The sequence below is a fragment of the Tetrao urogallus genome, assembly GCF_951394365.1.
Source record: "Tetrao urogallus genome assembly, chromosome: 23".
NCBI lineage: Eukaryota > Metazoa > Chordata > Aves > Galliformes > Phasianidae > Tetrao > Tetrao urogallus.
This window is the reverse complement of record NC_136836.1, coordinates 4,396,413-4,416,022: the sequence shown is the minus strand read 5'-3', so window position 1 is coordinate 4,416,022 and position 19,610 is coordinate 4,396,413. Positions and strand designations below refer to the sequence as shown.

Sequence of the window (19,610 nt, the reverse complement as noted above, 5' to 3'; positions counted from 1 at the left end):
CTTTTTTTTTTTTTTTTAAAGCCCGTAATAAAATCCTGACAAGCTCCAGGAATTTGTTCTGAGCAAAGAACTGAGAAGAGCAAACAAAAGCCGCCCCAATACCAGGAGTGGGGGCACGAGTGGCACAGAGCTGTGCTTGGATCTGCCAGCTGGCTGTGACGGGCAAGCAAGTTGACCCAAGCAACCTTCCTATTTCTTCCTATTTCCCCACCTACAGCCCAGCCCTAAAGCCAGGCCAGGAGAAAACCTCCAGCTTTGGGTTTGAAGCGGTTTCAGGCTTCATTTTGCAGAGCACCTGCGATGCTCCCAGGAGGGACAAAGCAGGAACACGGAGCCCAGGACTTGCTGCAACTCCACAACCTACAGAGAACAGCACACACACGTTTTTAAAGTTATTATTAATAATAATGAATTAAGCACAAGGAGCAGAACTTGAACCAGGCCAAACTGAACTGTTCTAAATCTGTATATATTTATTTATGTGTAATTAAATCTGAAAGTTTTAAAATGTCCAGTGCGAGTTATTTATATCAAATTGAGTTGGTTATTTGGTTTGGTTTATTTTCTTTCTTTTTTTTTTTTTTTTTCCTTTTTGAAAGATGGACGTTTCTGGTCTTTCTGCCATTAGAAATGGGAATGAAGTTTTGGATACACAGAACTGTAGCATGGACGAGATAGGCTATGATAACAATAGAAGTTCTGCAGGATTTTGTACTTGCTGTTGTTTCTCTTAATGCTGCACTAGATGTACAACACCCACACCGTAATGTCGTTCTCATTACCTTAATAAACCTCTTTTTATTTGAAGAAAGCACCTCCACCGTCTTTGTGAACGAAGGTCCTCCTGCCTCTGTGGCTGAACCTTGAAACTGTTGTGTAGATGTGAGAAAGGACACCCTCCAGTTCCATGGCTCACATCCATCCGACCGGCACAGCCAAGAGAAAGCTCAGGGAATGGCATTCCAGGGGAGCAGACATGGCAACGGCATTTGGCAAAACCAGAGGGGATGCTGAGAACGTTTGCAGCCTTCCCAACACATCTGTTGCTATCACAGCTAGAGAACTGGCAGCTGGGCACGGGTCTCAGCATAGGTTACCTTGGAATGTTCTCAAAATTCTGTTTCCTTTGGAGGTTGCAGAAGAGGACAGTGATAACAGAAATAATCCAATAGGTCCCAGAAGGAGCCACAGGCTTCCAGAGGGCCCCATGTTTCAGCAAGAACACTTTATGTGCTGATGTAGTTTGTGGGGATGGCTCTGAGTCAGAAGCCTGTCCCTAAATACTCCCTTGTAAAACTTACGTGGGGATGCACATAAATTGGGAATCAGATTGGAAATGTCCCATGGTACGAAGCTTACAAAAACAAAAACCTAAATGACAGGCTCCACAGGTCTGGTTTTGCTCTGGACCTTCCCAAAGGAACAAGGAGAAGGCAGGGAACAGAATGGAAATCTTAGAACCACATTAGACACTTGTCTGCACTTCAAAGCTATTTTGGATAATGCAGGGCGTGAGCTGAAAGCACAGAAGTCATTCCTATATAAAATTACTCCAAAATAGGAGTGGCCTGCTCTGCATCATAATCCATTTTAAACATGGATTACGATAAAGGAGAACGAGGTGCTTTTGTGCTGGAGTGCAGGTTTCCCCCCCATGGAGCTGCTTAGCATAACTATCCTGAAATCATTCAACATGCAGACATCCCATGGCACTTGGTATCAGAGCAAACTGCCGTCCGATACATGATGAAAGTGCGTGCACACCAATATTAAAGAGTGAAATACTTCATAACGTAGTCGTGTTATGAAAACCTGACTTGGCTGGGGCATCCTTTGAATATCAAGTAACTCTTAAGCACAGCAGTGATGAGCAATGCAGACGGAGAATCAGGATGTGCCTACAGTAATTACACACCACGTCCATCAGGCGGAAAAAAATCTCTCCTCGTTTTCCTCTTTGGGCTCTGCAAGTCTTTTGAATGTTTTATGAGGCGTTCAGCAGTCTGGTGCCTGAAAGGCCAGGATGCCACCAATTACCCTTTAATGGGAAGGAAGTTTGATGATTTGGATTCACTTGTTGACTTTGCCGTGGATGTTCAGGACTGACGGTGGACACGTCGTGTTGGGTCAACGTCTGAAGGCGCTGAGGCTTCCCAAAGGGGCTGAGATTTTGGGCTTTCTGCGTGCACACATGCATCCAGGCAGAGCACAGCTTTCAGAGGTTGTGCCAGGCCAGCCTTGCTTGCACATCAATGCTGGAGTTCCCCTCCTGAGGACACTCAGACAAGGCCGTGCCCCGGTGCGTTCTTTGCCTTTACAACCTAAGAGAAAAGGGATTTTCACACAATTTGGGGCTCTACCCTGCTATAAATTCCCACAGCGATTACAAATCGTGGGAAAATACGTGGGATTGTGTCGAGGAGTAAAAATAGATTCGGGCTCATGGTTTCTACCCTCGTTACAGAGCGCTGTGGAATTCCAATCCTAAAGGGGAAGTTAAAAAAAAATATAATTCTTTTTCCAATTAATTTGGAATGGATGACAAGTCCAGGGAAACCACATGGCAATCCTTGACAAGTGGAAAAGAGAACATTAACAAGATCTCTTCATTCCTCTGCAGTCAGCTATCCCAAGGGTGAACTCTGACTACGCTGCACCATTAAGACAAACAAGCAGAGGCTGTGCTTTGTGCTTTGGCATTCTGCATGGCTTTGGATAAACTAAATAATTACCTTTAAGTAGGCGACCTTAAAAGCAACATAGTAATAATACCTCTCCATACTGAAACAGCACAATAAGCAGACTTTGCTGACCTGTAGTTAATGCATTCTTTCATATATGAGAGAGTTCATTAAGTTCCAAGCTTTACATAGACAGTCCGAGGAGCCACACAACGAGCAGAGGAAGTTTTTCCTGTAAGTGCAACTGAATTGAGACGTCCAAAACAAAACCATTTTCCCATCAGGCGTTAAAAGAAGTCGTATTTGCAAGGGAGACAAAGTGCTTGCTTGAGAGATTGATTTAGCAGCCCAGACAAATGTGTGCAGCGTCCCACTATTGCCTTAATTATGCTAGCAGACTCCAGCAGAAACAGCCCAAACCCAGTCATTACACAGAACGTGAACATGTTGACCCAGAAGGTATCATTTTGGTCTTCCTGCCCAACCTTCTTCATAGTGCAAAGAATTCCCACTGCGGCCACCTGAATTTCCAATAGGACACCACAAATAGCCACCATAATTCCAGGCACTGAACGCACACCCAAGCTTTGACCCCATAACTGCAGCGCTGCAGCATCCCAATAACCTCCCAAAGGCAGAGGGGTGAAGGATGCTCCAAATGGCTCCTTTGGGTGCTTTATCCTGACACCTTCAGCTGCTTCCTATTCTATCCTTCCCAGCAAACCAGAAGTTGAAACATATCCCGAAACTCAGAAGTATTTCCCTTAAGGACAGCTTTGCCTTGGTCTCACAGCCTATAGCCAAAGATGTGAAATGAATGCAACTCAGCTTTTTTGTGGTATGAAATGAACTCAGGGAAAGAGCAAGATGTCATTCCAAGAAGCTCAGCAGCACACAGAGATGCCTCTGGAAGCTACAGCCTTCTCACCTGATGATTGCTCTGCCTGCACACAGCTGTCCTGGGCTCCTTCTTGAGTTTTCCACTGTACAAAGCCTGAAATTGGCTGAAGAACATCCAAAAGGCAGAATTTCCTTGGTGTGACTTCTTGAATGACCTGCACTCAACATGAACCACAATCAGCCCACTGTTTTCAATCCAAACCAAATTTTCACGCATTCCATGTGGTTTTATTATCCCTTGCAATTGATACATTTCTGCTAATTCTCCAATGGCATCTAGGATTTACCTACTCTCAAGGGCACGCTGAGAAGTAAATCATGTTCTTACTTACACTGTTACAGATCTGAGCAAAGGGAATCCACAGTTTGTTTCAGACTATTGGTGGCTGGAATACCACACACTTTTATTCTGTTGTTCACAGAGTCTCCTCACACCTTGGAGGCATTCCAAAATCTATGTGGCTCTGTAAGGACCTCTGTAAGGTCTGTGCAGACCACACCATCCATGGGCATCTCTTTTCCACCAGGTTTACATCCCAGTAATAGGTGGGAAACCCCCTCACCTGGCAGAGCATCTCCCAGAGCAATAGGAAGAATGCTGAATAGCTGAGAGAATCTTTAAATTAGGTCTAATCTGGTGAAGACCAAAGGCATAAGTGAATATTCCCATTTTAAGTATACACAAACTTGTCATAGTGCCTTTGGATCTGGGGAGCTAAGGAGTAATGCAGCTGAACGCAGTGAGGAAAATAGCTCTGTTCAGATCAGGGCAAAGATTGGCTTTTCTATTAATGCCATGTGTTAATAAGCTTTTTCACAGCTTTTGAACACAAAGCACCTTTTGGTTTAGTTCTCTGCAAATTTTGGAGCCAACACAGAAACCAAAACCGTATGGCTTTACAGCTTCTAAATACATCAGCAGAGGTTAACCTCAAATCTTTAACCAGCTTATGCAAACATCAGAGATGAAGGCGAGCTGACCTCTGGCAGTGTTCACACAACCAGCCTTCCTGGTGTTTCATCAGAGCACGGGCAATAAACACTCAAGTAAATATGAAAACACAACCTTAGGAATATCAGATGTACCAGACCAAAGCCTCAGGTGTGCTGGTTTGGAGAGGTTTCTTGTGTGCTTTGAGTGAACACCACAAGACATACGAGATTAGAGCCCAATTTTAACTGTTTTCTCCTTGAAGGTGTCCACTCAGAGCAACACCATTTTAAGGATGACCAAGAGAAAGTGGAAAAAGCAAGTCTGAATCTTAGCATCATTTCTTTCAGCCATTGTCCGAAACAGCATTACATGGTGCTGTAGCTTTTCCTCCTTGGCATACTGTTGCCAGTAAAGCACTGCAAGCATCCCCACTTCAAGCACTTGGCAGTAAGCACCAAGAGCAGTTTTGCAAAGGAGACTGACCTGAAACTGCCCGGGAAAAAAAAAACAACACAACAAATTAAAGATGTGCTTATCAGTGCTTGGATTAACAAAGAGAATGGGATGAGAATGGGTTCCAACCACTCTTTGGTCATTTTGGCAACTCACGAGCTACCAGACTTCACTTTCCTGCTTGTGAAACCATGGATGATCACAGGATGATTTTCCAACAACTACAGAAGAGAAAATGCATGTCTTTACAGGGAAGAGGCAACCCTGTACTCAGCCATTGCTATGCAAGGTATAAATTCACCTCTTCCCCATGATGCTGAGTTTCTGTGACCACCTGGTGATCTGCACAGAGATGGAGCAGCCAAACAGGTTTGCAAGGAGGAGGTATAGTGGATGCAAGATCACTGCCCTCTGCTGAATGGAAGAGGCTTCTGAGAGCCCACAAATCATGAATCATCTTTGCCTTCTCCAAATTAACTAAAGGAGATGCACTGTTTTCATGGTTGTGCACAAACACCACAAATACTGACGATCTCAAAGAAATCTCCATTACGGAGCAGGTATTTTAGCCAAGTGAAAATGCAGTCAGTCAAGTCATTGCTTCAGACAACTGGACTATTAGGTTGCCTTAGAGTTCATTTACAATCCAAGTTTACACTCTACTCACCGGTATTCAGATTATCCACATTTTAGTTTCACCTCTCCAGAGGTTTGATCAGCAAAATTCAGTTTTGAATAACGCTTTGCTGCACTGCACAGGGAGAACGTACTGCCAGTCCCCAAACATCCTTTCCCCTCTCCCCATTCCTAAACAGAGGGTTTGCTCTATTCCTTCCACAGCTGTCTTGAGTTAGACTACATGAATAAGCTTATTGGATAACCACCGAATTGCACATTAGCACAGAAACAAAACACTTTAAATGTCACTTCACATTTTCAAGACAACTATTTTCTTTTTAGCCCGGTCCTCAGCAGGTCATGGGTACCCAGAGGTTCAAAGCAACGCAGTCACGAGCACAGAAAACACAGTAGAAGTACATGTTTTGATGCCACCACTTTCAGTTTCTTTCAGTTTCCTCTTTTTAATATCTGCTAAGACAACTTATGCCTGTTTAGTTTGATCAGTGCTCACGTGAGAATTTCCTGCACTTAGTTATGTTGATGGCAGCCTGATAACAACATATGGAACCCCTGAAAAAGGTTAAAGCTCTAAAGAATGTTAAGTGGCTCAAAGGATAAACTTTTTACAGGCAGGATAAATTAATTTTGCCTTCACACATTTGCTTGACAAGTAGCAAAGTCAGAGGCAGTCAGAGGCATCCTTAGAGCTCAAACTATTTTATACAGAATATTCCGTCCCTGCTTTAGGCTGGAAAACTGAATCAACCTAACCCACTGCTATGAACACAGCCCTTTAACCTTCAACAAAGAGGGAAAAAACAAAAAGCATCTTCTGACTGTGTAAGGTCCCCTGCTACTGGGGTCTGCTGGAACAAGCCAGCTCCTTCAGCACAGCCCAGACCCAGCAGCTCTGCACCTACCCTCACACTCCCAGCATCAGCACAGCCCTAAGGCACACAGCTCTGCTCCTTGTAAACCGACCTCATGGCTCCCGAAGAGATGAGCTGGTGCAGTGATCTGTTACACACACACTGCTCAGGAAAAGACCATTTTTAACAGGAAACCTAAAACGAGAAAAAGTGCCTTGTTAACTCTTTAGGCCCTGAGGCTTTGCCAGTAAAACATATGGTGAGAATTACCAGCCAAAGCAGAGCGGAGCAGAGCACGGTGGATACGATACCCTGCAAATGTTACCTTGGTTTACAACTTTTATTTTTTAATATAAAGAACAAAAATACATCAGTAAAAAGCAGGGGTTTTTTTGTCCTTGTTCAATTTAGTCCCAAAGATGAAACAGACAAAAGGTTTTCTTCCCCTTAATGGGAAGCATAAAACTTTTCCTCTCGACACCCCGTGCATTGTAACCAGGGAAGTGGAAATCAAATGTTTCTGAATCTAAAGCTCAGCATCACAGCAGACCTTTAAAACATCCCTCAGGGTTTTCTATAGCAAAAGTGTTACACCTTTCCTTAGAAAGTATAAGTTCTTGAGAAATCCACAAAACAACCTCCTCTTCTTCAGAGGCCGCAGACAAACCTCACTGTAAACATTCTTTTGTTCAACTGCTTTGTCAAAAAAGAGAAGAAAAAGAAAAAAAGGGCTGCATTTATTCATTTCCAGAGGTTGCTGCTCTGTTGGTTTCTGATGTAACCCCTTGCATCCTCCTCTCAATGGGGGATTCAGATCCTGGTCCCTGCCCTCAGGCATAACATATGTTCCACTGCAACCTGAATTCAACGGGGATGTTTGCAATGGAATAATTGTTTTATGTTTATTAATCACCTGCATGCAAATAGGCGCCAATACAAACACCAGGCAGAGCCTCTGCCAGACTCTCACGTGATCTAATAGCACCACAGCCCAGTTTTGGTGTCTGAAATAATGACTGCCTCCAATAGGGAGGCATTGCAACTTTGATATGCGGTGACAAAAATATCACATCAGCTCACCCTGCAATGATGAGTTTGAAAAAGAGACAAAAAAAACCTGCAAAAACATTCAACATCGGGGGTAAAATTAGATATGCTGCATATTAAGCTGAACAACTACATTAATGCAACACGAAGAGGTGAGATTTCAAAACAAAAGTAGAACACTGTTCATGTTAAATGTGACCTGCCAGGAGAAAATCATGCTAGGGACAACTCATGGGTAAGAAAAAAAAAGAACAAAAGCAGTTTGAGGTTTAAGAAAGTCAATTTCAGTGAGATCTTCCAGAGTTGTATTGGTGGCTTTAAATAAAACTAACTGCAGATAAGAGTACAACAGAAAGAGCTCGTAATGAGACTAATCATGGAAAAAATTAAGACTACATAGTCTGATGTGACTTCAGATTTAGCTTTAAGGGCAGTGTGAAGAGGTAGGATGAGTAAAAGCACCAGAGCTGCAAGTTTATCTGTGACAGAGTGAGGCTCAGCCTCCAGCTCCCACGTGATCAGGAACACAGGAATACCTGCTTTACAGCTGGCAGCTTTCTGAAGAGATAAGCATTCTGCATCCACTGAAATGGAGCTCTACTACTGCCTTCAATACACTCAGGATTTCAGGGTAAACCCATGCATGGTACAGCAGCAGTGGCGCCTCAGCCACATCCTGAACATCACCTGTACAGAGGATATAAATGCAAGTACCCTAAAAACACAAACAGAAAGCCAAAAAAGCTTAGACAGATGGATTGCTGGCTTGGTCACCTCTCCCAGGTGCATAAACTTAGGTGTTATATCATGTCACACAACATAACCCACACAGAATCCTGCACACATCCATCCATTGCCAAGATTGTTTTTCCAAACTGAAAACATGCACCCAAAGAGAATGTTTGAGACAGCTGAGCTGCACAACGTAATTTCAGGTAGGGAATCAGTCTCAATTAGTTTCAATTTCTTCCCAACAGAATCTCTTCTGGGCAGAGCATTAAGGATCAGCCACACAAACATCACTTAAGGCTCCTAGCTACAACCCAGACAGCATCAGTGATTTTTCTTACAGTAGCTCTCGCTAGCTGAGAGAATCCAGGGATTTATGAGAAGTGCTGAAATTGTTTTTCATAGAGCTTCTAGGGACAATTAAGAAAAAACAATCAGACAATCAGTAAGTATGTTTGAATAACACAGCTCCAAGCTGACTGTGCCAGAAGAACATCCCTTCCCAGAATCCAGGTGAGTAAAAAGTGACACTAGCATTTTAAAATCCACTGTTTATTGAAAACCTCTCTTTTCACTTGGATTATATTGAAACCAAGAAGAACAAAAGGAAGAATAACAAAAAGAAGTCTTTGAAAATCAGATTTTTGTAACGCAGAGGTAAAGTCCTGTGAAAGATGCAATAGGATGCTGGTGTGTTTAGCACAAAGCACTTGCCTGCTGTTTGCTGAGCTTTAATACTCAGCGAGAGGAAGGTGAGTGCAAATTCTCATCCAGAAAATATGGTGGTTTCCCCACACATCAAAAAACTTACAGTAAAAACTATCAGAATAAGTGTAGGAGCAATCTGAACGTGGCACCATTGCCAACAGATCACGTCTCATCTTCACGAATGATGAAGGGAAGGAATTACTAACTGAAACACTCCCAGGAAGGACCAGTGGAATCAGGAGGTGGAACTGGCATAAATGTCAACCTTTATTCAATCTCCCAGCACAGTACACGCCTTGGGTGCTTCAAATGAATATTAAAAAACCAAAAACTGAACAAAAAGACGGCTGAAGAAAGATCTCAGGGGTTAAGACAGCGCTTTTAGAAGGGGTACATTGTCCACTTCATGGATGCCATCCTTGTCAATGAATCGGGCATTGAAAGAAGTCAGATTTAAGACGAAGCGTTTCTGAAGCTGTTTAAAAGACAAAGAAGGTAAGATTAATCCAGAGCTTAAACAAAAGAGGATAGCATCACTTAAGGGATAGGCTGTTGCTCATCACAATTTCCATCCTGTTCTTGTTGCTGATATTTAATGTCACTAAACTAGGGTGACTTTCACAGCTCAGGAAACGTTTAGTACAATTTTGTTATAATATTATCCATGTTAGAGCAGAGATTCAAAGCACAAAAGCCTGTTAGCGTGGAAGACACTTAAGGAGGAAGACAGCAGGCTGTAACTTAGGACACAGTGCAGGCATCAAAAAGAATTTAATCAGAACCTTGTTAGAACAAGTCTTCTTAATGTTTCCCTAGTTGTTTCTTCCCAATGATATTAAATTCAATCCCAAAGAGAGAATACTCTCCTTCAATAAAAGCCTTGGAGTCCGAAATGATACGTTTACATTAAAATAGATTATGAACTTTCAGGTCAAATCTTCACCCCAATTAGACTTAGATATCACTTCACAAGCTGCAAGAGAAGTATCTTCTCGTTACGTGTAACACAAGTAACAGAGGGATGCTTGCATTACATTCAGAATCAACATAAAAGAAAGTCAAAGACTGTCTGTATCAATATTATGCTAAGCATGAAAGAAGTAGAAGTAAAAAAAAGCAATTAAGCTTAAAGTTTATGTTCTGGAGGACATGAACCATGCTAAGACAGCGCAAGCGCCCACAAATCCTTTTCCTCAGTAGCTATTCCACATCTGGTCAACGTGCATTTATTATCCCTTCTGGCAAAGAGAGCAAAATATGCGACAAGAGGAACAGGAAAATATCAGCAAATGAATGCAAACAAACATTCCTTTCTCAGGATCACAAGGACCCAGGTTTGGCAACTCACCTCCTCCAGACATTTCTTTAGGAGCTCCACAGCTTCCTCACGTGTGATACCTGAAAGAAAACATCCCCAGATTGATTTGATTAGAGGCCATCTCTCTCAACAGAAACTTTATTAAATTTAAACAACTTTTCAGCTGAGCACCAAAAGCTCCACTTCCCAGCTCACAGAAAACACTTTCCAGATGTACTGAGGACGCCCTGAGCTGAAGCACTCACACTGCAACAAGCCATTGAGAATCGATTTGTTCCACTGAATGGGAAGCATGACGGAATTTTGCCTCCCATGGCCAGGGAGCAGGCTTTGGAGGAGTCCAGCCTCCCCTCTCCCCTCAAGTTTATTACAGTTTTAAATCAGCTCCATCTGTCCACAGCCGGCTGCAAGTCAGTGACAGTAGGCGGAGACCGGTTTTAGTGCTGTGTTCCCTGCTGGGTATTAGTTTTAATAATGGGAAAGGCACGTGTGTGATGCCCCTGCTATTCTCACACACTGGGCTGAAATCCAGCACTGGATAGGGATGGCAAGCCATGACAGCCCATTGTCTGCTGTTTTTCCTCTTTTCACAAGGAGTGATGAAAACGTGGTACCATCATTTGTAAAGGTCGTGGCTAGAAAGCAGCTAAGCTCCATGGATCTTATTTCTAAAGCTTTTGTTCCTGACTCACATTCACTGTTCAGTTAAAAGAGCTCCCATTAAAATGAAATTGCCATCCTACAGCTGCTTTTCTTGCAGTAGATAGATGGAAGGATTGCTAAGTGAACAAATTCACTGTGAGAACAAGCTCAGCTTTGCACACAATAAGGAGTAAAGCAGTTTTGTGGCTAAAGTCAAAGATGTCACTAATTACAGTTCCAGCTTTGCACATCTCATCTGAAGAACAGGGATGGAGCACAGATCTAAAATTAAGACTTTAGACAGCTACAAGCATACACAATTATAATTAACTACTGTGCCAGCTGACCTTCAGCACCTCAGAGCTCTGAGATAACCTTGCTAGGAAGGAATGTCTTTTCACCCCTGTATTTCTGATACACCACAAATGAAACCAATCCAAAACACGGAGCAAAAAGACGGGGGGTTGCACTCTGGAGTTCGATATTCTGGAATAGCCATGTCACAGCAACAAGCAAGTGGAAAACAAAATGCTATTTATTAAAAACTATTAACAATAAACTGTCTAGAAAAGTCCAGTCACGTCCTATGTGAAACTGGAACATCTTTTGCTTGCAGACCATTATGTTTCAAATAGGAAAATAGAAAGGACTGTCTGGTTTCACTTGACCCCTTCAGCAGAAGCAGGAGGCAACCTTCAAAGCCACATTTAGGCTAACAGTCAAGTTTAAACCTGCAGCAGCACAGCAGTTGTGACAGACCACCTGGCTCTGTACACGCCAAACTCACTCTTTAAGCCTTTAAGTTATTCATCAACAATGGGAGAATTTGCCTCTCTGCAGGCTCCACTTACCTGGCTTGTAATAGCGGTCCAGGATGCTGAGGGTGAGGAATGCACCGTATCCATGTGCTGCAAAAGGAGCTTTAGCCAGAGCTGCAAGGTAATCCATGTAATAAAGGGCAGGACCCTCATGGTCATCATAGCCAGCCAGGAGAAGGTTGACATGGTAAGGGGTCTGCAAACAGAAACAGCCACACACAAGGTTTTGGATCTTAACCATCACACAAAACAGCAACGCAGCTGGTTTTGCAATTCTTTATGATACAGTGACTAGCAGCTGACATCCACGCTCTTTGCAGGAGATGCTGGACTTCAGCATCAGAGAAGATCAAGTCTCCTGGTGTTACAGCATGCAGAATCAAAAGAAAAAAGTACAATTCTGCCCTTTTTTCTTGAAGATTTCATGGCGCATTCAAACAAAATGAAAACTTTGATCACGTTTTCACAACGAATTCTTTAACTTCAACATAAAAGTTGATGATTTTTACCATCAACACAGGAGCACAATGTGAGCATTCTGCAGTCTGTAAGAACTTCTGTTAATTTCATATGCTCTTTCCTCAGTCACACCACTGTTAACCAGAGACCATTTTAGCACACATGGGAGCTTACAAACGGTGCAGTGTGAACAGATATACACAGTGCTGCACAGCCTTAATTGGCAATTAATTTTTTATGGCGTGTACCAAACTTAATCTTCACTATTTTGCTAAATTGATCACACGAAGCTCTAAGGAACTGGTTTGTTACCATTTAAAATCCACTAAGATGCTGCAACACCACATCACTGCGCTGTACATTAATCTTACAGCATTTCAGAGTATCTGTAACCAGTAACTATGCAGCTGTACTCATCTAATTAGGCTGCATTTTATTTGTTCTCCACCATCACACAAGCTGATATTTGAAAGCCGTGACACAAGATCACTCAAATCACTGTGTGACTTGGAATTACCAACACTGGCATATGTGAGACACTCAGCAACAAACAAATGGTCTTACACAGACTCCAATCTGTAAGCTATTTTTCAGTTGTATGCTCTCCTGCTAAAGGGCTGAGATAACTTCTTTAAGGCAAATTAATTGTTACCCATGCTATCCTATTACTCTAATAAACAGATCATGCATTCCAATGTTTACTTCCATAAGTGAAAATATTCTCATACAAGCCTCTCTGCTGAGTTTACACAGGACTCAGTTCACACCCTCCAACAGTGACATTTATGCTCACAGTGCACTAAGATGCAAACACTCAGAATCCCCTACGTGGAACTTAATTGGACCAAGTGATCACTGCTCCTTTCCAAGGCTCCATTTCAAACTAATCCCATGCCCACTGAGGACTTCAGTCCTCGAGTCCTGAGGACTCCACAGTCTTCAGAGGACTGCAGTGGCTGAATGGTGACCAAACACACGGTGCTGCTGTCGCTCCAGGATAAACGCAGCTCCCCCAGATTTGCCTTTATTTCTCGCCACAAGCAGCTTTGCACTTTATGCTGTTTGATTTAAAATAACCACAGCAATTAAGGCACGTGTGAAATTCTTCAGAACTTACAGCTGAAGAGAACAGCTGTGAGAAATAGAGCCAGCCAACAGGCTCAGGAGGCTGGGCTGCGACAGGCAGCCGTGTGACATCTGGCGGAAGCCAAAGTCACAGCAAGGGGGAGGGAGAAAGGTGGGAGTGAGGAAGCATCCTGCCGAGCGTGGACAAGGAGAGGGGAACTGACAGCCTTCCCTTGGACTCAGGCCAGAGCCTGTCACCTACAATTAAACACAGCATCACAACCCGACGAGAAGTTGAACTTCAAAAGGGTTTCAGGGGCAGAGGGGAATTTTTCCTGCTCCCCACCACCACGCACACTCAATAGTAGGTCTAACATCTAACACTGATTCACCTGCTGCATCAAATGCCAATGTGGAAGGAACAGTGGAAGGGGAACTGCAGCACCACTCACCTACTTAAAAGCTAGCAGGCTCCAATGCAGCATCTGGATTTGCCTCACAAATGAGAAACAAGCAGCTCCCTGCAGACACTACTTCAGAGCCTAAAGCCCTGCATGAAAGCTGAATTTGACTTGCAAGAACACCACAGATCTGACACACTGCCTGCCACCTACAGCAATATCCTCAGCACTAGGAAAGTACTGTGAGAAATGTTGTACTACCCCTGTAATGTCCTTATTACAAGACTCTGTGCATCACTGGCTGTGTGAACAGAAGCCATTTCCTTCAAAAGACAGCCTATTTCTACTTCAGCAACAGCTTCACGTCTGCATGCTTTGCTAAAGCTTCAGAGCTTTGCTAAAGCAGCAACCACACTCTAATTAGAATGGTTTCAACATTTATCAACATAAATGTAACACTGCACAGATTTACTGTACCAGCTGGTTAACACTATTTGTTTTCCCCTTCCGTTTTTCATGCTTCTGTTTCTACTCAGAAAGTAAAGCTCACAAGTGAAAGAACTGCCTGACAACAGACATTTATTCCAGAGAATATTTATTAATAATGTGGAGAAAAGCAGGGGAAACACAACCTCCCTCAATAGTGTGGAGCAGATTTTAAACTGTGAAACAGTACTATTAAAAAGAATGTGCATTGCAAGGTAACAAAAAGCCAGAGATTCATATTAGTACTGGCTCATCTGCCAATATAAACGAAATCAAGCTACACAGCATAGAGAAGAACCTAGAACATTTTCATCATCCACATAATTCACTTAGGAGCTTCCAGGAATCCTACATGCAATTTGAACAGATGCACAGAGCTGGTGTTAATCCTTGTATCGCATCAATTAAAAAGAGGCACAAAAATAGGACAAAAAGTTCTGATGGCAAGGTTTGTATAACCAAATTCTAAATGCACACGAAGACACGACGTGCTGTGTTTAAAGAAAAAGAGTTCTCAGAGCAGAGATCACTGTAGTGTGACAGTGTCAGAGTGCACTGCTTGCTCTGGGGCACCGCCATCTGCAACAGCACAGCGCTTTGTCTCCAGTAAATAAACACATCTGCCTTTGCCAGTGTCCTCCCCACTGTGCTGCCCATCTGGAGCAGGTGAGCTGGAAGACAAGCAGGGGCTCAGGAAGCAGGAGAGGCACGGGGAGGGATCAGGCCCCAAGGGACGTGGCACAGAAGACAAGAGCCACATCGTGCCACATGCTGCCAGCTAAGGATGCCAAAACCTCTGCTAAATTACTCTTGTTAGTGGTGTTTAAATCCTATTACAAAATGGTTGCTTCTGCACACAGGCAGGACACTCAGCATTGCCTCACCTGTGGAACACAAGGACCCTGCAAGGAGTTATTCCACTACAAGCTTGATTAACTTCAAAATTTGATACCTTCAGCTGCCCTCCACAACAGAAAAGAGAAGGCTGCCATCAGGTTGCTCCTACAGATGAGTTCAATGCACAGCTCTGTGCCTCACTGCACACAAGCCTAATGCTCAGAATAAAGCTGATGTTGACAGGGCCTGCATGTGCCCATGTAAAATATGATTTCAAGCCTGTGAAGTAAACTGCTGGAATAAGCACCAACCTCATTTACCCATGTCCAATCCCTGACAGATTTGTTCAACTTCATTTTCAATATCCTCTTTGCTCTTGTTTTGTTTTACACAACACGCTGGGAAGAATGCTAACCAAGTAATTCCTAACCTTGGATCTTTAGAAGTCTGTTTGCCCCTCCTGAAAACATTAGAACATTTTACAAGAAGAATTAAGCCTTTTCTCCTGGGGAAATAACAGATTTATTTCAACACGCGTTACGCCCGTTTATCAAATTTGGGAAGCACAGATCCAAGGACACTGACTTGCATACAGCCAAATGAGATGAAAGGCAAACAGAAGTTCTGACTTCACTGTGCTTCAAAGGGCATCCCAGCGTGACAGCTGGAGAATCACTGACAGGATGCATTTATTAGCAACACTTCGAAAAAAAAAATTACCATGAGAAAAATCAGTAATTACAGCTCAGTAACTTGAGAAAAAAACATAAAGCTTCGACTTGGATTTCTTGTTTCCTGAAAGCCTCGTGCTGCTGTTTACAAAAGGGACTTGTTTTGCTAAGCACATCAAACAGCTTTGCTCTATTAAATCATTTTCCAAGAAGATTGAACGGATTCAGTGCATTTGCATGAAAACTAACAACCTTATCTAGATGCTAAAGAGGCTTAATTCACTGAACTGCGCTTACGTTTGGAACAAAATGTTTATTGGGCCCAAAGATGAAATTTTAAGACCACAGTTGTATCAGTTATCAACACCCGATAACTTCTCTGAATGTGCAAATCAATATTTATTTTCAGAAGAAATGTCTTTTCCAAGTGAATTCACACACAGATACAGAAGCCAACACCTCTACATCAGACCCTAGTATTTTAAAATGGAAGTTTTGGCCAAAATCTTTTACTTATTACTCACTCGACTGCGCAGGTAATCAGCCAGATTTCGTCGTGTGAAGTTTGCAGCTGCAGTAGGAGACAATTCGTAACCTGGAGCAGAAATGCATATTGAATTAAAAAAAATCACATACACGTTTAAATCTATGATTTCCCATAGTATTTCAGAGGTAACAACATAGATAATTTCATAGAATGGCCTGGGCTGCAAAGGAGCACAGCGCTCATCCAGTTCCAACCCCTGCTGTGTGCAGGTCACCAACCAGCAGCCCAGGCTGCCCAGAGCCACATCCAGCCTGGCCTTGAATGCCTGCAGGGATGGGGCATCCACAGCCTCCTTGGGCAACCTGTGCCAGTGCCTCACCACCCTGAGTGAAAAACTTCCTCCTAAAATCCAGCCTAAACCACTGATTTTGGAAATAATAAGTTAACCCTTTAATATCGAAGTAATACATTATTTAATCTGTCTAACCCCATTTTATTCTGAAAGCTACAGTTACAGAGATAATCATGCAAAGAGCCCTTAAAGTCCAGGTAGCTCACAGGTGTACAGAGCATTCAAACACACATCTTGAAAAAGTTAAATACTACGAGCACATAGCTGGAATTTCTCAGCCACATACATCAGGAAAGCTGCTAACAGCTGGCACGCAATGGATATCTTCCTTAAACACTGTCACTGGTGTTAAAAACAGCTTAGTAGGGCTATAGATAAGCAATCTCCCTCACTCACCATTTCGCATTTTGTAGAGCTGAACGTTTTTCTGGATGTATTCTGCAAACTGCACCGTGTCTCCAGCCTCGCCAACACACAGCAGCAAGATCTTTTCACTCATCTTAAACATTTTATCGTGGTCTAGGCAAAGGAAACAAAGAGATCTGAAGTGAAATACAGTTTTAAGCAAAAGCACCACCAGCTGTAAAACTGAAGATTTCACAGAAAATTTACCAATACATCAACTTACAACTTTTTGGTAGCGTTCTAGAACACAAGGCTTGGATTAAGGCTGCTACACCTTGTGCACATACTCCTAGCCCATGTTACTACAACAACAGGCAGAAAAAGCCATGTTTGAGAACTTCAAAGGCTTGGAAACTCCCCAGTGTTTTCCCACATCAGGAAGCTAAAAAGATACCGCAGCCATTCACATAACTCGAGTTGCTCTTACTTCCAATATCCCCTTTTCCCCACGAAACGGCCTTTAGCAGGGATACAGCTCCAACCAAGCCCTTCCTCCTGCCCTCATTATTCCTCCAGAACACCCAACGCAGCCCTACCGCAAAGCCTGGGCCAACAAGCGACGTTTACCTCAAGCCTTCAGCTAACACAACCACCAGCAGGCACGGCAGCTCGGAGTGCCGGCTTCACACAGAGCACGCAGCCCTGCGAGACCAGAGCTGCGAGCCCCTCATAGGAACCAGACCCGAATTAAAGACCCTCACAGCGTTTCCCCGCGCGGTGCCGCACATCGCGGGGCTGGAAGCCCCCGGCAGCACAGGGAAACGAGGCCGGGCCCAGCGAGCGGCAACCCGGAACAGCGGCAGCTCCGCTCGGCCCTCACCGTGCTTCATCTGGATGATGCTAGAAGCCGCCACGGTGTCAGCAGCCACCAGGACGTAGTCGGGGCCCTGGATCCCGATCAGGTACTCCATGGCGGCCGCGCTCCGCCGCCCTGCGCCGTGACACAGCGATGCGCCGCCGCCTCCGAAACGCCACCACCGCGCATGCGCCGGCGCGGTGTGATGACGTCAGGTCTCGCGAGAGCATGGTGAGGGAGTCACGTGGGGGCGCGCGCGTTACGCCGGGCGTCCGTTGGCGCCTGAGGGGAGGCGGGGTGGGGGTGGGTGCTGATGTGCTTTTATGGCCTCTGCCCTAATTATCTCTGCTAACTAATCTTGATGAGCAGGGAGCAGCGCTGGGTGCGCTGAGGGGTTACTTGGGTTGCTTTGTCTAAGGGGTTCTTTGCAGGGCACGGTCTGTTCTCTGCGTTCTGCAGTTTGGTTGCCCTGTGCCATGGGGATGGTGGAGGCTTCAGGCAAATCTGGGCCTCTGCTCTGTGCACGTGAGTTGGGGTGGTTGGTGCTGCTCCCAGCCAAAATGTGTCTTGTTCGTTATTAAAAAGCATGCTTGCAAAGCACAGTCTCAAAGAAAGGTGGAAAATTGAGTTGTAGTAGGGCAGCTTCTGCTGCATGTGCTTTGTGGGATAAAAACCAAGCTGGCTTGGCTTGCACGCCCTGGAGCAGAGGGCACTGCTTGGAACTGAAACTCTGCGGAGGTCCAAGAGGAAAGGAAGCTGCTCCAAACCCTGCCCTGCGAGGCAGCTGTTCTTGGGCACAAAATGCATTGAAAACGAAACCCTGGCGCTGCCGCAGCCTCTGATCTGCGCGTTCAAAGGGAGCTGAACTGTGAAGAGAGGCGGTGAAGGCCCTCCAGCAGCAGCACGGGGATTTATTCACTGCCCATCTTTCTGTGTCAGTAGTGGCTGGCAGTGCCAAGCCTGGGCCCTGGCCTCGGCTCTCTGCTGCTCCTGCAGTGCATGCTGTGCAGCCGGTAGCCATGAGCGAGTTCAGGCTCTCCCTGCCAGCCCCATCCCACACAAAACCCCCGCAGCACAGAGACAAGCCCTGGCTTGAGTCACCTACTGGGCTAACGCAGGAATTTTTTCCTTGCTGATCTGTGCGTGCCAAACACTGGGGGAAAACTCCCAAGCTGCAGATGTGTCTGCTGATATCCTGATCCGATGGTAGATTCAGAGCTTTGTGATCTCTGCTCTGGGACTTTGGATGAAATGTCCCTGTTTTGTCCCTTGGCTGAATGTGGGTTCTGACAGCTGCTGAGCAGCAGATGCTCTCCTCACTATTCCCTTCTTTTTCCCCACTCCCACTCTATTTTAGTTTCTCAGTGCTTTGTGTTAGGTGGCCACCGAGCACCCAGAAGCTTCCAGGTGTGGCTGTAAAGTAGGTAACTGATAACGAGGAACAAAACAAATACCCTAATTGCCTGGATGTTGTCTGACTGCAGGCACCATCCTGCCGAGCACTAGCATATGCTTTATTGATTAAACACTGCCTGAGCCCGTCAAACATGTGAGGTAAGTGCAGCTCCACAAAGACCCAGCCCCATGCCAATGAAAGGGGCCACCGAAGCATTAAAATCCCACGGTTGCTGTAAAGGAAGCAGCCCCAGGACATAAAATTCTGGATGCTACAGCACATGGCAAATGCCCAACTGCACCTATACCAAGAAAGTCACTGTGTAATTATGAGAACTGGGCATAACCTTTGTGTGGTTTAAAAAGTACTAAACATGCCAAGAAGCAACAGCAAACCGTCTTCAGGAAACAGCATAAATGAGTGTAAGCAGCAAATTCACCATTTTGACTGTTTTCCAATTGCCTGTAGCTACACTTGTTAAATTGAGTGCTGCGTGCGTAAATCAAAACAGGATGTTTTCTTTTACCTAACAATG

At 44.3% G+C, this 19,610-nt stretch overlaps 1 protein-coding gene across 1 annotated transcript; it reads right to left on the bottom strand.

Moving 5' to 3' along the window:
• Positions 1–9,226: 9,226 nt before the first annotated feature.
• Positions 9,227–17,794, bottom strand: PSMB2 (proteasome 20S subunit beta 2; the record flags this gene model as incomplete). The annotated part of the gene is made up of 6 exons (XM_079546103.1): positions 9,227–9,417; positions 10,291–10,340; positions 11,754–11,916; positions 16,164–16,234; positions 16,875–16,997; positions 17,704–17,794. 6 exons carry the CDS (start codon positions 17,792–17,794, stop codon positions 9,310–9,312), a joined length of 606 nt encoding a protein of 201 aa, XP_079402229.1. The 3' UTR covers positions 9,227–9,309.
• Between the last annotated feature and the right edge of the window lie 1,816 nt (positions 17,795–19,610).